At 41.8% G+C, this 13,267-nt stretch overlaps 1 protein-coding gene across 1 annotated transcript in view; it reads right to left on the bottom strand.

Annotated features, from left to right (window-relative positions):
* Positions 1-3,518: 3,518 nt before the first annotated feature.
* The window catches only part of CUNH7orf31 (chromosome unknown C7orf31 homolog), a 48,516-nt gene continuing 38,767 nt past the window's right edge, over positions 3,519-13,267 (bottom strand). Inside the window, exons 8-10 of the mRNA XM_008053724.1 lie at positions 7,542-7,716; positions 7,162-7,253; positions 3,519-4,863 (exon numbers count right to left, since the gene is read on the bottom strand). Coding sequence (XP_008051915.1) covers positions 4,045-4,863; positions 7,162-7,253; positions 7,542-7,716 — 1,086 coding nt within the window. The 3' untranslated portion in view covers positions 3,519-4,044. The remainder of the gene's footprint in view (positions 4,864-7,161; positions 7,254-7,541; positions 7,717-13,267) is intronic.

Raw genomic sequence — 13,267 nt, 5'->3', positions numbered from 1 at the left:
GGGCCATCTTTTTTTTTTGAGTTGGAGTCTCACTAAGTTGCCCAGACTGGAGTGCAGTGGCCGCTCCCGGCCACCGCAGCCTCGACTTTCTGGGCTCCGGCAATCCTTCCACCGCAGCCTTCCAAGTAGCCGGAATTACAGGCATGCGCTACCATGCCCGGCTGATGTTTTGGTTTATTGTAGAGATGAGGTCTCGCTGCCCAGGTGGGTCTCGAACCCGCGGGCTCAGGCAATCCACTCACCTCAACCTCCCAAAGGCGTGGGATTACAGGCTGAGCCACCGAGCCCGGCTCTGGGGGCCATCTTAACAGCACTATCTCCAACAAAAGGTATGAAAATGTGAACATGGCACAAAGCAGACCATGAACAGGACACTTGTTACAATATGAAAACTGACATAAGAAGGTAATGGCGCCTGTTCAACCTTAGCTGGAAATTGTTTCCTGGAGAATTGGGGTCAGTTTTCTGGCAGCCAAAGGGAGGAGGGGGTTGCAGCTCTCAGCATTCAGGAGTCAGTATAAAATCACAGTTTTGGTTATTTTATTGCCCATCCAGATCCATTTTCCTCCCTTCTTTGCTTAAGCCAGTGACCTCTAAGAACTGTATCATCCAGGTCTCCTTGCTCTTAAACTTCTGGTTGGGTTGGGCCAGTGGGAGGTACTGTAACATTGGGTCCCTCTCTTTTCTAGAATGTCTGGGAGTGGTAAGATTTCTTGTTGTTGTTGGTTCCTGGGAGCCTGGAGGTTCCCTTAACTCTGTCCACATCTTTGCAAATAGTCCCTTCTCTAAACTTCTCTCAGTGAAATCTCTTGAGGGTCTGTTTCCTTCTGGAATCCTGATAGGTACAACCAATTTTCCTCATTTTCACAACAGTGTCCAGTCCTCAACTATGCCTGGTGTTCTTTATGCCAGAAATCCTGTTTTGCCTTTCTTTAGAAAAATAATTCCCCAGGCTTCCGTCAGGGTGAGGGAAGGCGGTTGCCTCGTTCTGTGGAGTGTAGGTGAAGGTGCAGGGGGAGAGAGGACTAGGGAGCCAAGCGTGTCTCTGCTTCCACTCAATCTTCCTTAATTTAGCAGCCCACCTCCCTACCTCTAGCCCTGCCCTCGTTCTCAGACCCCAAGGCTCCTGGCATTGAGTTCCTGAGCCTTTGGAAGACCCTGCTGGGGCACTTGGGTGATTTGCTGCACTGCCAATTGAGGGTTTTACTGTCTTCAGCCAGTTAAGGTCTTGCATGCTCCTGATATCTTAGCTTCTATCCCCCATCAACCAGGCTGGTTTATACTTTTGTGTGCAGGGCTAAACAAAACAAAGCACAATAATAAAAAACAACATAATAAACTTTACTATAGCTTTAATGTGCATTTTCATAAGTAAGTAAAATTAGATGCATGGATTCAATCTGTCTTAACCTGGAAGCCTCCCTCCCTTCCTTCCTTCCTTCCTTCCTTCCTTCCTTCCTTCCTTCCTTCCTTCCTTCCTTCCTTTCTTTCTTTCTTTCTTTCTTTCCTTTCTTTCTTTCTCTCTTTCTCTCTCTCTCTCTCTCTCTCTTTCTTTCTTTCTGTCCAGGTCTCACTATGTCACCATGCTAGAGCGCAGTGGCACCATCATGGCTCAACACACACAATCTTGAACTCCTGGGTTTAAGCCATCCTCCCTTCTCAGCCTAATGAATAGCTGGGACTACAGGTGTGCCACCACGCCTAGCTATTTTTTATTTTTATTTTTTATAGAGATGAGGTCTCACTATATTGCCCAGGCTGCTCTCCAACTCCTGGGCTCAAATGATCCTCCTGCCTTGACCTCCCAAAGTGCTGGAATTACAGGCGGTGAGCCACTGCACCTGGCCTCATCATTCATAATATTCAAAATTGACCTTTTAATGAGCATACTTGGAATATAGGCATTCTTTATCACCAAATAATACCAGATCCATTAGCCTTAACAGTGAGCACAGTTAGGGAGAGGGCTGACTTCCTCTTAGTTAGAGGAGGACTATGACAATGTCTGAAGAGAGAAGGCTGTGCCTTTCTTGCATGGAAGTGGGCAGAGTGAATGCCATGGATAGAATGTAATTTCTAACTAGTTTCCATGCAACCCAGGGAAAAATGTGCAATTAAGAGATTTCTATACTAGAGAGTTATGTCTTCCAAAGTTTGTTCTTTGGAATTCCATCCAATGATATACTCTGTAATAAAAGAATCAATGATTATTTAAGAAATGTAGGCTGGGTGCAGTGGCTCAGCCTGTAATCCCAGCACTTTGGGAGGTCAAGACAAGAGGATTGCCTGAACCCCGGTGGTTTGAGACCAGCCTGGGCAATTTGGTGAGATCTCGTCTACAATAAATTAAAAAAAAAAAAAAAAGCTGGGTATGGTGGTGTACGACTGTAGTTCCACCTACTTGGAAAGCTGAGGTGGAAGGATCAACTGAGCCCAGCAGATTGAGGCTGTGGTGGCCGTGAACATGCCACTGCACTCCAGTCTGGGTGACAAGAGTGAGATTCCAACTCAAAGAAAAAAAAAAAAAAAGAAAGAAATGTGTACACTCTATCCCTCATCTTGGGCATTCCCAATTACATTATGTACTAAAAGCTTTGGAAAATCTCGTGATTAAGTTATATGATTGACTTTGTCATGCCCAGCTCTCTCCAGTATTATTTCACCATGTAAAATTTTGCCTTCCACAATACCTAATGTAACTCGTGCTGTATAGAATAGTCTGGAAAAAATTCCCTAATTTTAGCCCAGAATAGTTTTAAGGAGGGTGTAACCGAATGACATAACAGCCATAAAACAAAAACTAAAATAAAGAAATCTTCACAAAATGTTTAAATTCCTCATGAGCTTTCCGTGATAAACTACGTTTAAAATGTACTTCTTGCCAGGCACGGTGGTTCAAGCCTGTAATCCCAGCACTTTGGGAGGCCAAGGCAAGAGGACTGCCTGAGCCCAGGGATTTGAGACTAGCCTGGGCAACTTGGCGAGATCTCGTCTCTACAATAAATTAAAAAATTAACCAGGCATGGTAGCGTGCACTTGTAGTTCCAGCTACTTGGAAGGCTGAGGTGGAAGGATTGCCTGAGCCCAGCAGGTCGAGGCTGCAGTGGCTGTGAGCATGCCATGCACTCCAGCCTGGGTGACAGAGTGAGACTCCAACTAAAAAAAAAAAAGTACTTCTTGGCACATTAAATATATTGACTTGTATATGAAGTTAACTAAATTTTTAGTGAACACCTTCCAAAAATGATGACTTGGGGTTCTAGAATAGTTGGTATCAAGCCATCCTTTCTTGCTACAATTAGAATTCACCAGTTACTAATTAAAGCCATTGCTAGATCTTCACAATAAAATAATCTTATCTGCATAAAAGAAATAGTTGTATCTCTATCAGAAGGTTAAAGGTAAAGGAACATACTCCATTTGTAATGTGTGTATGCAGACAATCTGGGGATTTATCTTTTCACTGACTGTTATTTTGTCCACATGTTTATATACAGGAATAGAGTCCACATATTTACTTTATGAATAGAGTTTGTAGAACTGTCCATTCCTCAATTAACTGGGCATTTTTAAGTTTTGTCTTTCCTAACTAGTATCATTTTGTGCAAACATTTACAGATTAGAATAGTGTTCTCATATTTATTTTGTTAAGGTACTATATAGTTTTTATGGTCATCCATTGATTATTAAGCAGGAGAGTTCTTTTTACATTTTTATTTTTTGTAAAACGATGATGTAAACTTTGTGGTACACATTGTTTTTCATGATTTTGTATAATTTCCTTGGAGTATAATGTGAAAATGAGACTAAAGAATACATATTTTTCTGGTTCTAATATTTTATTTTAAACTTTTCAAGAAGTCAGGACATCATCTTTTCTGGGTTCCTCTGACCGATCCTAATTTAAATTCCTGAAAACATAAACCTCATTAACCAGGCCCTTATGACTTAATCTAGAAAACAGAATCCAGCAATTTGAAGGAAATTCTGTTATATATATTTTTTCTTGCAAGAGGCTGGGTTTTGAAGAGAAGAATGAGTATCTCAATTATAGAAATAATAGGAATTATATCCATAGAATTGGTGTTTCATCCCTGAATGCTCCTTATCTCTGAGGTCTTTAGGGTCTTCTAGAATTGATTTATGGAAACGATTTTGGGCATCAGTTTTTGAAAAAGCATTCTTAAGCTCCAGCAAGTTGGTCTGTGGCTTGGCCACTCCGGCTCTAGGAATCCAACCCAGAATGGGTCTTGTTTCTTCGTCATTTTCCATGTTCGAGCACAACTGTTCTTCTGGCATCCTCAAAAAATGTTCTAAAGTGGAAGCTTCTGTGTCTAGTTTGTTTTGTAAAATACTAGGCTTACTAAGGATAACAGGGTTTGGACATGTAGTATCCTGATCATGTAGGGAAGATTTAAAATGTTCACAGTGAGTGCAATGGTTTGGTTTACAGTAAGGTATGGGTTGGGTAAAGTACAGCTGTCTCCAGTACAAATCGTCTGTCTTTTTAGTATCTGTGATTTTTGGAAATGGTTTTATGTCATAATTGCTAGTCAGATCTTTTGTTGGGTAACAAGGTGAGAGTGGATAGGTAGATAGCAAGCTCTGTTCTTTCTTAATCTTCTCTTCAATATCCTGGTTTTTATGGGTCACACCAGCTGGTGTGTTATCGCCAAGTGCCATCATTTCTGTGGAACTGGGTATAAAAGTATGAAATGTACATAAAACCCTAGGAGTACAATCTGGACAGGAAGGTGGTCTTTGCTGGACAATAGCCTCCAGAGGACGCTGGTTCTGAATCAGTCGGGCAATTCGTCCTTCCAAGGGCCTGGGAGGTTTTAAGGCAGGATGGAATTTTTCTTGCTGTAGTTGTGGGATAAAAAGGAGAAAAATTAATTAATAAATACGGCATTATAAAAATACTGCAAGAAGTGGCAGGTCAAAAGTCATACCCATTTTTACTGAGTTCACATGAGATGGTTACAGGGGTACATTGCAGTGTTCTTTAATATTAATTTAAAGACATTGAAATTTGAGTCCAGATAAATATGTTTTTTTTCCCTTAACTGGTTTTAACTAATATGGGAAGGGTATATTTCTCATTTGGTCTTACAGAAACTCTTCTGCGTGGGAACTCTTTGCTTTCAAACTTCAAAGATATAAAATAATAAAACTTCCTGCCATCACTAATAGATAGCATTAGCAGTTGTGTGCAATTATTTAATTCTCAGCCAAAGATTTCTTTATTATGCCAAAGCAAGGGTCCCTAAACCTTGGCTGAATCAGAATCATGATTCAGATGATGGAATTGATAGCAGAGATGATAAAAATAGGAGTGGTGAGAAAATAATAACTATAGCTTAGACTTAAAATAGACTAGGGACATCTTTTAGAACCTAATCTGTTCTGTTGGAGGAATGTCCTTACTGAGTAATTAACAAATATGTTATAACCTTTAGCCAATTAAGTTTGAGTAAATATTATGAAGAAAAGAAAGCAACTCTTTTACATGCTTTGTTAAATTTGTCATGAAAAAAGGATAGGACTTATCATATCATAGTTTGACATCATCCATTTATGTAAGAAGTTTTTAGTTCCTTTATTTTATACTCCCACAACACAATATTGCAACACATTTTTATTACCACTAAAACATACTTTCCTAGACTCTGCTTTTAATCAGAAACTAGTAAGATTTGCTGCAACTTTCTCTTCCCTTAAACTTCCAGTGGTTTCAGATATATTTTACCTTGTTATTAACAAATTTGTAAGTATTGATTTTCTTGCACAATAACTGTGCATATAATATACTCGGCAAGCACTGTTTGTATAACTGAACATGTATTTCTTTGTAAAAGTGATAAAATTGCTTCCTGTGAGGCTCGACCCTATGGGTCAAATCTGTGGAGATGTGGACAGTTGTTGAATATACCTGATGATATGTGTTCACAGAATCTTTTCCAGCTTTGGAGAATGCTCATTGCAAGTGAAACAGAAACAATGAAAACCCCTTCATTGAATGAGAAAGCAGTCTATGGAACCACCTCTGATGTTATGATTTTACATCACCTTAGAAAATATTGAAGCTAATGTAAAACTAACGAGCTCTGCTCAGTCTTTCAAAAGAGTTCAAGCTAAAATAATCTTACACTTGTTTTTTTTATGGATCTTTCCAGAGTTTACATCTTTAAAAAATCTTAATTTTGTTTTAAAAACGTGTAGCTATAGAGAATAAAAGTTAGACTTTAAATAAAACAACACAGGGCCGGGTTCGGTGGCTCAACCTGTAATCCCATGCTTTGGGAGGCTGAGGTGAGTGAGTTGCCTGAGCCCACGGGTTCGAGACCCACCTGGGCAACTTGGCAAGACCTCATCTCTACAATAAATCAAAAAATTAACTGGGTGTGGTAGCGCGTGCCTGTAATTCTGGCTACCGGAAGACTGAGGCAGAAGGATCGCCGGAGCCCAGCAGGTCGAGGCTGCGGTGGCTGGGAGCGGCCACTGCACTCCAGTCGAGGTGACAGAGTGAGACTCCAACTTAAAAAAAAAAGAAAAAAAAAAAAAAAAAAAAACATAGACACAAACTTTTAGGTCAATTAATTTCATTTACATAATTTAGCCAACAGATTATACCTTCTCTAATTAAAGGGTTTGATCATTTCTTCCAGACCATTTCACATAATCAGTTAAAAGTCTCTATTGATATTTGCAGATAATTTATTGGCTTTTGATTGTAACTCAGCCAACTCTCAATTATTGTGAACATCAGGAGGAAGCCCTTATCTCTTCAAAAGCAATGGGTAATGCACAAGATATACAAATATGCAATGATCCACAGAATTGATTAAGAATCTCATTAAATTACTAGTTAAATTCTTAGTAAACCAATTCCGCTGGAAAGTATTTTAGCAACAGTAGCATAGTAGGATATCTGTAAACAAAAAAAGCACTGTGAAGAGGAAAAGAAATCTTGCTTGTTTTTCCAAACAGTGGACAGGGGTATTGAAACCAGTTCAGAATTAACAGCAAAAATGAGTTAAACTTTCCCTTTGCTAGCTTGGTTGCCAATTCTCATAACACAAAAGGTGGGCAATGCAGGTGGGAGCCCAATACCTGGATACTGCCCCCTCAAATAACTGAGAGTTGACTGCAATCACTTACAGGCTCTGGGTCAAATCCTATCTGTCCAGTTAACTCTGCTACCTCCTTTTCATGATAATCATCCAGTTCAAGTGGGTTCATGGGCCCCAGACCTTAATGGAAACATTGTTTTATTATTTTGTTAGAGTACATGAAAGACAGGACTTAAATTACCCTTTACAGAAAAATTGACACTTTCCCTTTGCAATATAATTACAACCAACAGAATGGAAACCAGCCCTACCTCGCAGCTACCCACAAGAGAAACTTAGACACCCGCCTTAATTCCTATTCATATTTAGATTGAGAAACAGGGAAACAGAAGATGAAAGCTTGTAATAACATGTGTTAAGTCTTCCAAATTTGTTCTCATTTTCACTTGCACTAAAGTGAACTCATACCTGTAAAATCATGAGTGTATGAAGTGATCCAGTGTGACCTCTCAAGGTTCCTTCGTATGTTGGCTTCTTTTGCAGAGTAAATAGGGTCCCACGAATTTAAGGACGTGTTAGGAGCGAAGGTTTTAGGAGGTTTTGGGTAGAATACTGGCTTATTTTTCTCAACATATTTAGGAAACTAGAATTTGAACATAAAGATTATTGACACAATGTCATCTGGTGGAATAAGGCTGATTCATTATCTTAGCAGGCAAGGGGAAAGGAAATTCTAAGCTGAAGTCAGGTACTGTTTTTCTTTCAGCAATAACTAATAGTCCATAACTGTAACCGTATGTAGAGTGGTGGTTTATCTTATCAAATAAATGGTAAAGTCTTTTCTAAAAGTCTTTTGCCATAGCAGGAACTTTGATAAAGTATGTTAGAGAACTGTCCCTTGATACTCTGTCTCCAGTGAAATTTTATTAGAAATACAAAGGAAGCCAGGCTCGGTGGCTCAGCCTGTAATCCCGTGCCTTTGGGAGGCTGAGGTGAGTGGATTGCCTGAGCCCGCGGGTTCGAGACCCGCCTGGGCAACTTGGCGAGACCTCATCTCTACAATAAATCAAAAATTAGCTGGGCGTGATAGCACGTGCCTGTAGTTCCAGCTACTTGGAAGGCTGAGGTGGAAGGATCGCCGGAGCCCAGCAGGTCGAGGCTACGGTGGCCAGGAGCGGCCACTGCACTCCAGTCCCAGTCTGGGCGACAGAGTGAGACTCCATCTCAAAAAAAAAAAAAAAAAAAAAGAAAAGAAATACAAAGGGCTCCAAGGTGCTCTTTTGGCTAAATTTAGCCAAAACTGTGTGCCTCCTACTTTTCTTTCCCTACCTGAAATGAAACAATTTGATATATTTTATGAATTTCTGATATAGTTTGTCACTCAGATGCAAATAAAAATTTCATTCTTCAGACATAATTATAGAATTTTATTTTGTATTTTTAAAAGAGTTATGCAGATAACATGAGTGAATGAATGGGTTTCATTACAGTGTTTTGCTTAGAAATTCACCTTGTCTTAGTATCTCTCTTATAATATTTAATAAATATTTACTGAGCATCTATATGTGCACGATAGTGGCGAGAAACAAGATGAATCAGAAACAAATCCTGCCTCCCAAAGCATATTGGCTAGTAGGGGAGACAAAGCAAGACACAAAATATTAGGCCATATTCCCAGATGGGGCCTCCAGAATGTTAGGTCAGACCCTCCCGGAGGTGTGGGTGTCTGGTGTGATCCCATGCCATGTGAAAGATGTGAAGAAATGCACAAAAGTTAGATTGGAAAATATAGTTTATTTAGAAAGTAAATAGAGAGAGAGGAGATTTACCTCCTCAAGGTAGGGGAGGGGGGCAGAGCTTAGGAAAATATGGCTTGGCCGTAGTTCAAAGAGCTATGAAGGTCATGAAGAGCTGATTAGGTTAACTTGCTTTGTGTGTGTGTGTGTTGGAGTCTCACTCTTGTTGCCCAGGCAGGAGTGCAGCGGCATGCTCATGGTCACCGCAGCCTCAACCTGCTGTGCTTAGGCGATCCTTCCACCTCAGCCTTCCAAGTAGCTGGAACTACAAATGCACGCCACCATGCCCAGCTGGTTTTTGTGACTTATTGTGGAGATGAGGTTTGCTCCTGGTCTCTTGCCTCGGCCTCCCAAAGTGGTGGGAGGTTAACTTGTTTACAAAAAAACCTGGGGAGGGGATTGTAATACAATGATCAAAAGTGACTTCTGAGAAACCGGTTTTGACCTTGGCTAGTGATTAGAGAGTAAAGGGTAAGTTGTTGTTTTTTTTTTTTTTTTGAGTTGGAGTCTCACTCTGTCACCTCAGTCTCGACCTGCTGGGCTCAGGCGATCCTTTGGCCTCAACCTTCTAGCTAGAACCACAGGCATGCGCCACTACGCCCGGCTAATTTTTTGATTAATCGTAGAGACGAGGTCTTGCCATGTTACTCAGGCTGGACTCAAACCCCTGAGCTCAGGCAGTCCTCTCACCTCTGCCTCCCAAAGTGCTGGGATTACAGGCTTGAGCCACTACGCCCAGCCTAGAGGGTAAATTGAAGTGAACTTCTAGAAAAATATGACAACTAGGCAGTGTTAAAATGGTTATGCTTTGGCTATATTAACTCCATGCTATGTCCTTTCACAAATGACTATAAGATGAAAAGTAGCTCTTTGTTATAAAAGAAGTTGAAGCAGAATTATTTGGGAGAGATTGATTCCAGCTGAGTAGGGCAATGGGGCTGGGAGTGGGGAGAGAGGAGAGGAGACGCCATGTTATGTCATACCACAGAAACTGGGCCTTGATGCCATGCAGAGATGTGGAGACCAGAGAAGCAGCAGGAACAGAGGTATGGATGGTGGTGGCAAGTATGGAACTAACATTCCTTGAATTTGTCCTCACAGCCAGGCCCACCCTTCACATTTGTAAGGCCTGGGGCTATGGTACAAATGAAGGCCATATTCCACTTGTCTAAATAGCTTAACTTACATATCAAGCAAATAAACTGTCAAATAAAATATGCTCCATTCTCCTACTTTGACAAAATACCTCTGTAACAACCTGGAAGACCAGGTTCAAATGTGGACTTCCTGGGGTACTCCAAGTTCTGCCCTGGGACATGGTGACTCAGGAAGAGCTGGCCACTGGCTTTGGCACCTGTACTGCTCTCTTCCTTACCAGTTCCATCTACCCTTCATCCTTGCTTCCAGCAAACAGCCATGTCCTGGTCATCCCTTTGGTTTAGAGGTATACACTGGCTGGGTAGCACTGTCATCCCTTGGGAAGATGGACCTGACAAAGAGACCCCAAGAATTCCCTGGGACTGGGTTCAAAGCCATTTGCTCAGGGAATTCTGTGGTCCAAGATCATGAGGTGGAGGTGAGGAGCATGGTCTCCAGATGGACATATTCTCTTTCTCCCCTAAACTCCCTGCCCCACAGGGAGGGGCACAGCTGGAAGGAGGCCACAACTGGGCCCTCTAAAGTATGGGGCCCTCTCAAGTTCTGGGCCTAAGGGTGTTGCTGCTTACAGCAACTCTATGAGGCTGGAGTGAACATTGTTTTACATATAGAGAGCACTCAAGGTAAAAGGCACGTGGAATCTGTCTCAGGAAGTATTAAATAACCACCCCTGTACATCTTTAACAAGTCTGTGACTTACTTACTCAGGGATAAAGCAGGCCCTCTTTGTTCTTCTTATCTTTTTCATTATTTGCAAAACCAGCTTGCTTGGATAAGAAGGACTTTTTTCAAATACTGTTCTAAGGACCTGGATTAATCTTGTGTCTTATACTGGTTGAACTAATAGCAGTGACCTACTGAATTACATTCAAGGGCATGAGAAAGCAAATAGATGATGCAAAATTTTACCATAACCTGTGATGTTTCGGGAAGGGGTTAGAGAACCAGGAAACACTTGAGAGTGGGGAACTGAGCCGGGCTCGCTGGTTCAGCCTGTAATCCCAGCGCTTTGGGAGGCTGAGGTGGGTGGATTGCCTGAGCCCGCGGGTTCGAGACCCGCCTGGGCAACTTGGCGAGACTTCATCTCCACAATAAATCAAAAAATTAGCGGGGTGTGGTAGCGCGCGCCTGTAGTTCCAGCTACTTGGAAGGATGAGGTGGAAGGATCGCCGGAGCCCAGCAGGTCGAGGCTGCAGTGGCCGGGAGCGGCCACTGCACTCCAGTCTGGGCGACAGAGTGAGACTCCTACTCAAAAAAAAAAAAAAAAAAAAAAGAGAGTGGGGAACTGGTCAATGTTCAGTATGTTAAGGTGATGTTATGAGAGGATAGTGAGAGAGGAGCTGATGGCAATAATTCATTGACTCAATACAGTATGCATGGAGTAAAGTTTGCATCTGATATGGCAGTTAAGTGCAGGGCAGGAAGGAATTCCAGTTCCTGAGATGCTTGCTTCTAAGCAGACACTCTGGTCTACAAAGGAATGGCGTTAGTTGTTTTGAATTTGGACTATATCCTCAGAGCAATAGCACTATATAAGTTGTTAAATTCCTAGCAAAGCTTATCAAGTATGGGAGTACATAACTTAATTTAATAAACATTTACCGAATACCTGTTACATGCAAAACTATGAGCAAGGTTCTGAAAGCTCTATGCTAGGCACCCAAATTCCATAAATTGCCATTAAAATAACAGAGAATAATATAGTTGTAACATATTAAAGGAAACAAAAAATTAAATAAAGTTTTGCTTTGTTTTGTTTTGTTTTAATCTTGACTGATGGGGCTTAATCATGTTTAATAGGGGAGCAAGACAGACTCTCACAACTATTGACTGGGCCTCTTTACTTAAGTATCCTCAAAACACATCATACTTTATATGTTCAAAAACTTCCAGTTCCCCTAGCCTCAAACCATCTTCCTGTGATTCTATTTCAGTGACTATGCAAACCACCATCCTACATTCTTAGGTTCAAAATATTAGACGCCTCCTCTGCCTGACTCCTAACCTTGAATCAAATGTGATTCCCTATTTTTTTTTTTTTTTGAGTTGGAGTCTCACTCTGTCGCCCAGACTGGAGTGCAGTGGCCGCTCCCGGCCACCAAAACCTCGACCTGCTGGGCTCTGGCGATCCTTCTGCCTCAGCCTTCCAAGTAGCCGGAATTACAGGCATGTGCTACCACGCCCGGCTGATTTTTTGATATATTGTAGAGATGAGGTCTCACTGCCCAGGTGGGTCTCGAACCCGCAGGTTCAGGCAATTCACTCACCTCAGCCTCCCAAAGGCGCGGGATTACAGGCTGAGCCACCGAGCCCGGCTGTGCCGGCTGTGATTCCCTATTAAGTGAGCAGTTCAAAGTAAAGTCTTAAACGAATTGAACAGCCTGAAAACTTAAAAAAAAAAAAAATAGGGGAGCAAGAAAAGGTTTATTGTGGAGACCACATTGCTCTTTGAAGAGACTTTAGCATTAGGGACACTGGTTCTTTTTGGATTATAGTTTACTTAATTCTATCGTATGAGTGCATTTTTACACTAAGAGGTTATCATTAGGTGCTTTGTTCATTTATATGTGGAATGAAGAGACAGAGATAAAGCAAGCAAATAAGAGGCTGGTGGAGAAATTTTTTGGCGTCTAGTCAGGACTTAGGGAGACAGAGGGCTGAAGGGAGGAGAGGATGCACAGTAGGGAGGAGTGCGGCCTGAGGTAGAATATGGAAATGTGGGGGTGCGAGATGGGAGATGGGAAAGAGCACTTTGTTTCCATTGTAGATACCCTCATTGCCTATGGGCTGATCAGGTGGTGGGGGGCACAAGGTAGTGACAGAGATGGAGAGGTACACTGTGGACATCCAGTTATTTGATAAGATAACACTTTCCTTCCTTCCTTCCTTCCTTCCTTCCTTCCTTCCTTCCTTCCTTCCTTCCTTCCTTCCTTTCTTTCTTTCTTTCTTTCTTTCTTTCTTTCTTTCTTTCTTTCCTCACTAGGTTGCCCATGCTGCTCTCAAACTGCCCAACTCTGGACGTCTTCATGGCCTGGGCCTTCAAAACTGCTGTGATCACAGGCTTTCCATTTGATTGACATCCTGGTCTTCCCACCTGGTCTTGAACTCTGGGCTGGAGGTTATCCTAACGATAGCCTGTGTATTGCTTGGCCTGTGAATTGCTTGGGTTCGAGGTGGGGGCATGCTATAGTGTCTAGCCTGGTCTTGAGCTCCTGGGCTCCATCCATCTGCCAGTCAAGG

This window comes from Carlito syrichta, unplaced genomic scaffold, assembly GCF_000164805.1.
Source record: "Carlito syrichta isolate Samal-C Ts95f unplaced genomic scaffold, Tarsius_syrichta-2.0.1 Scaffold288411, whole genome shotgun sequence".
NCBI classification, from domain to species: domain Eukaryota; kingdom Metazoa; phylum Chordata; class Mammalia; order Primates; family Tarsiidae; genus Carlito; species Carlito syrichta.
The sequence above is the reverse complement of the archived record's forward strand: the minus strand, read 5'-3'. Positions and strand labels throughout refer to the sequence as shown.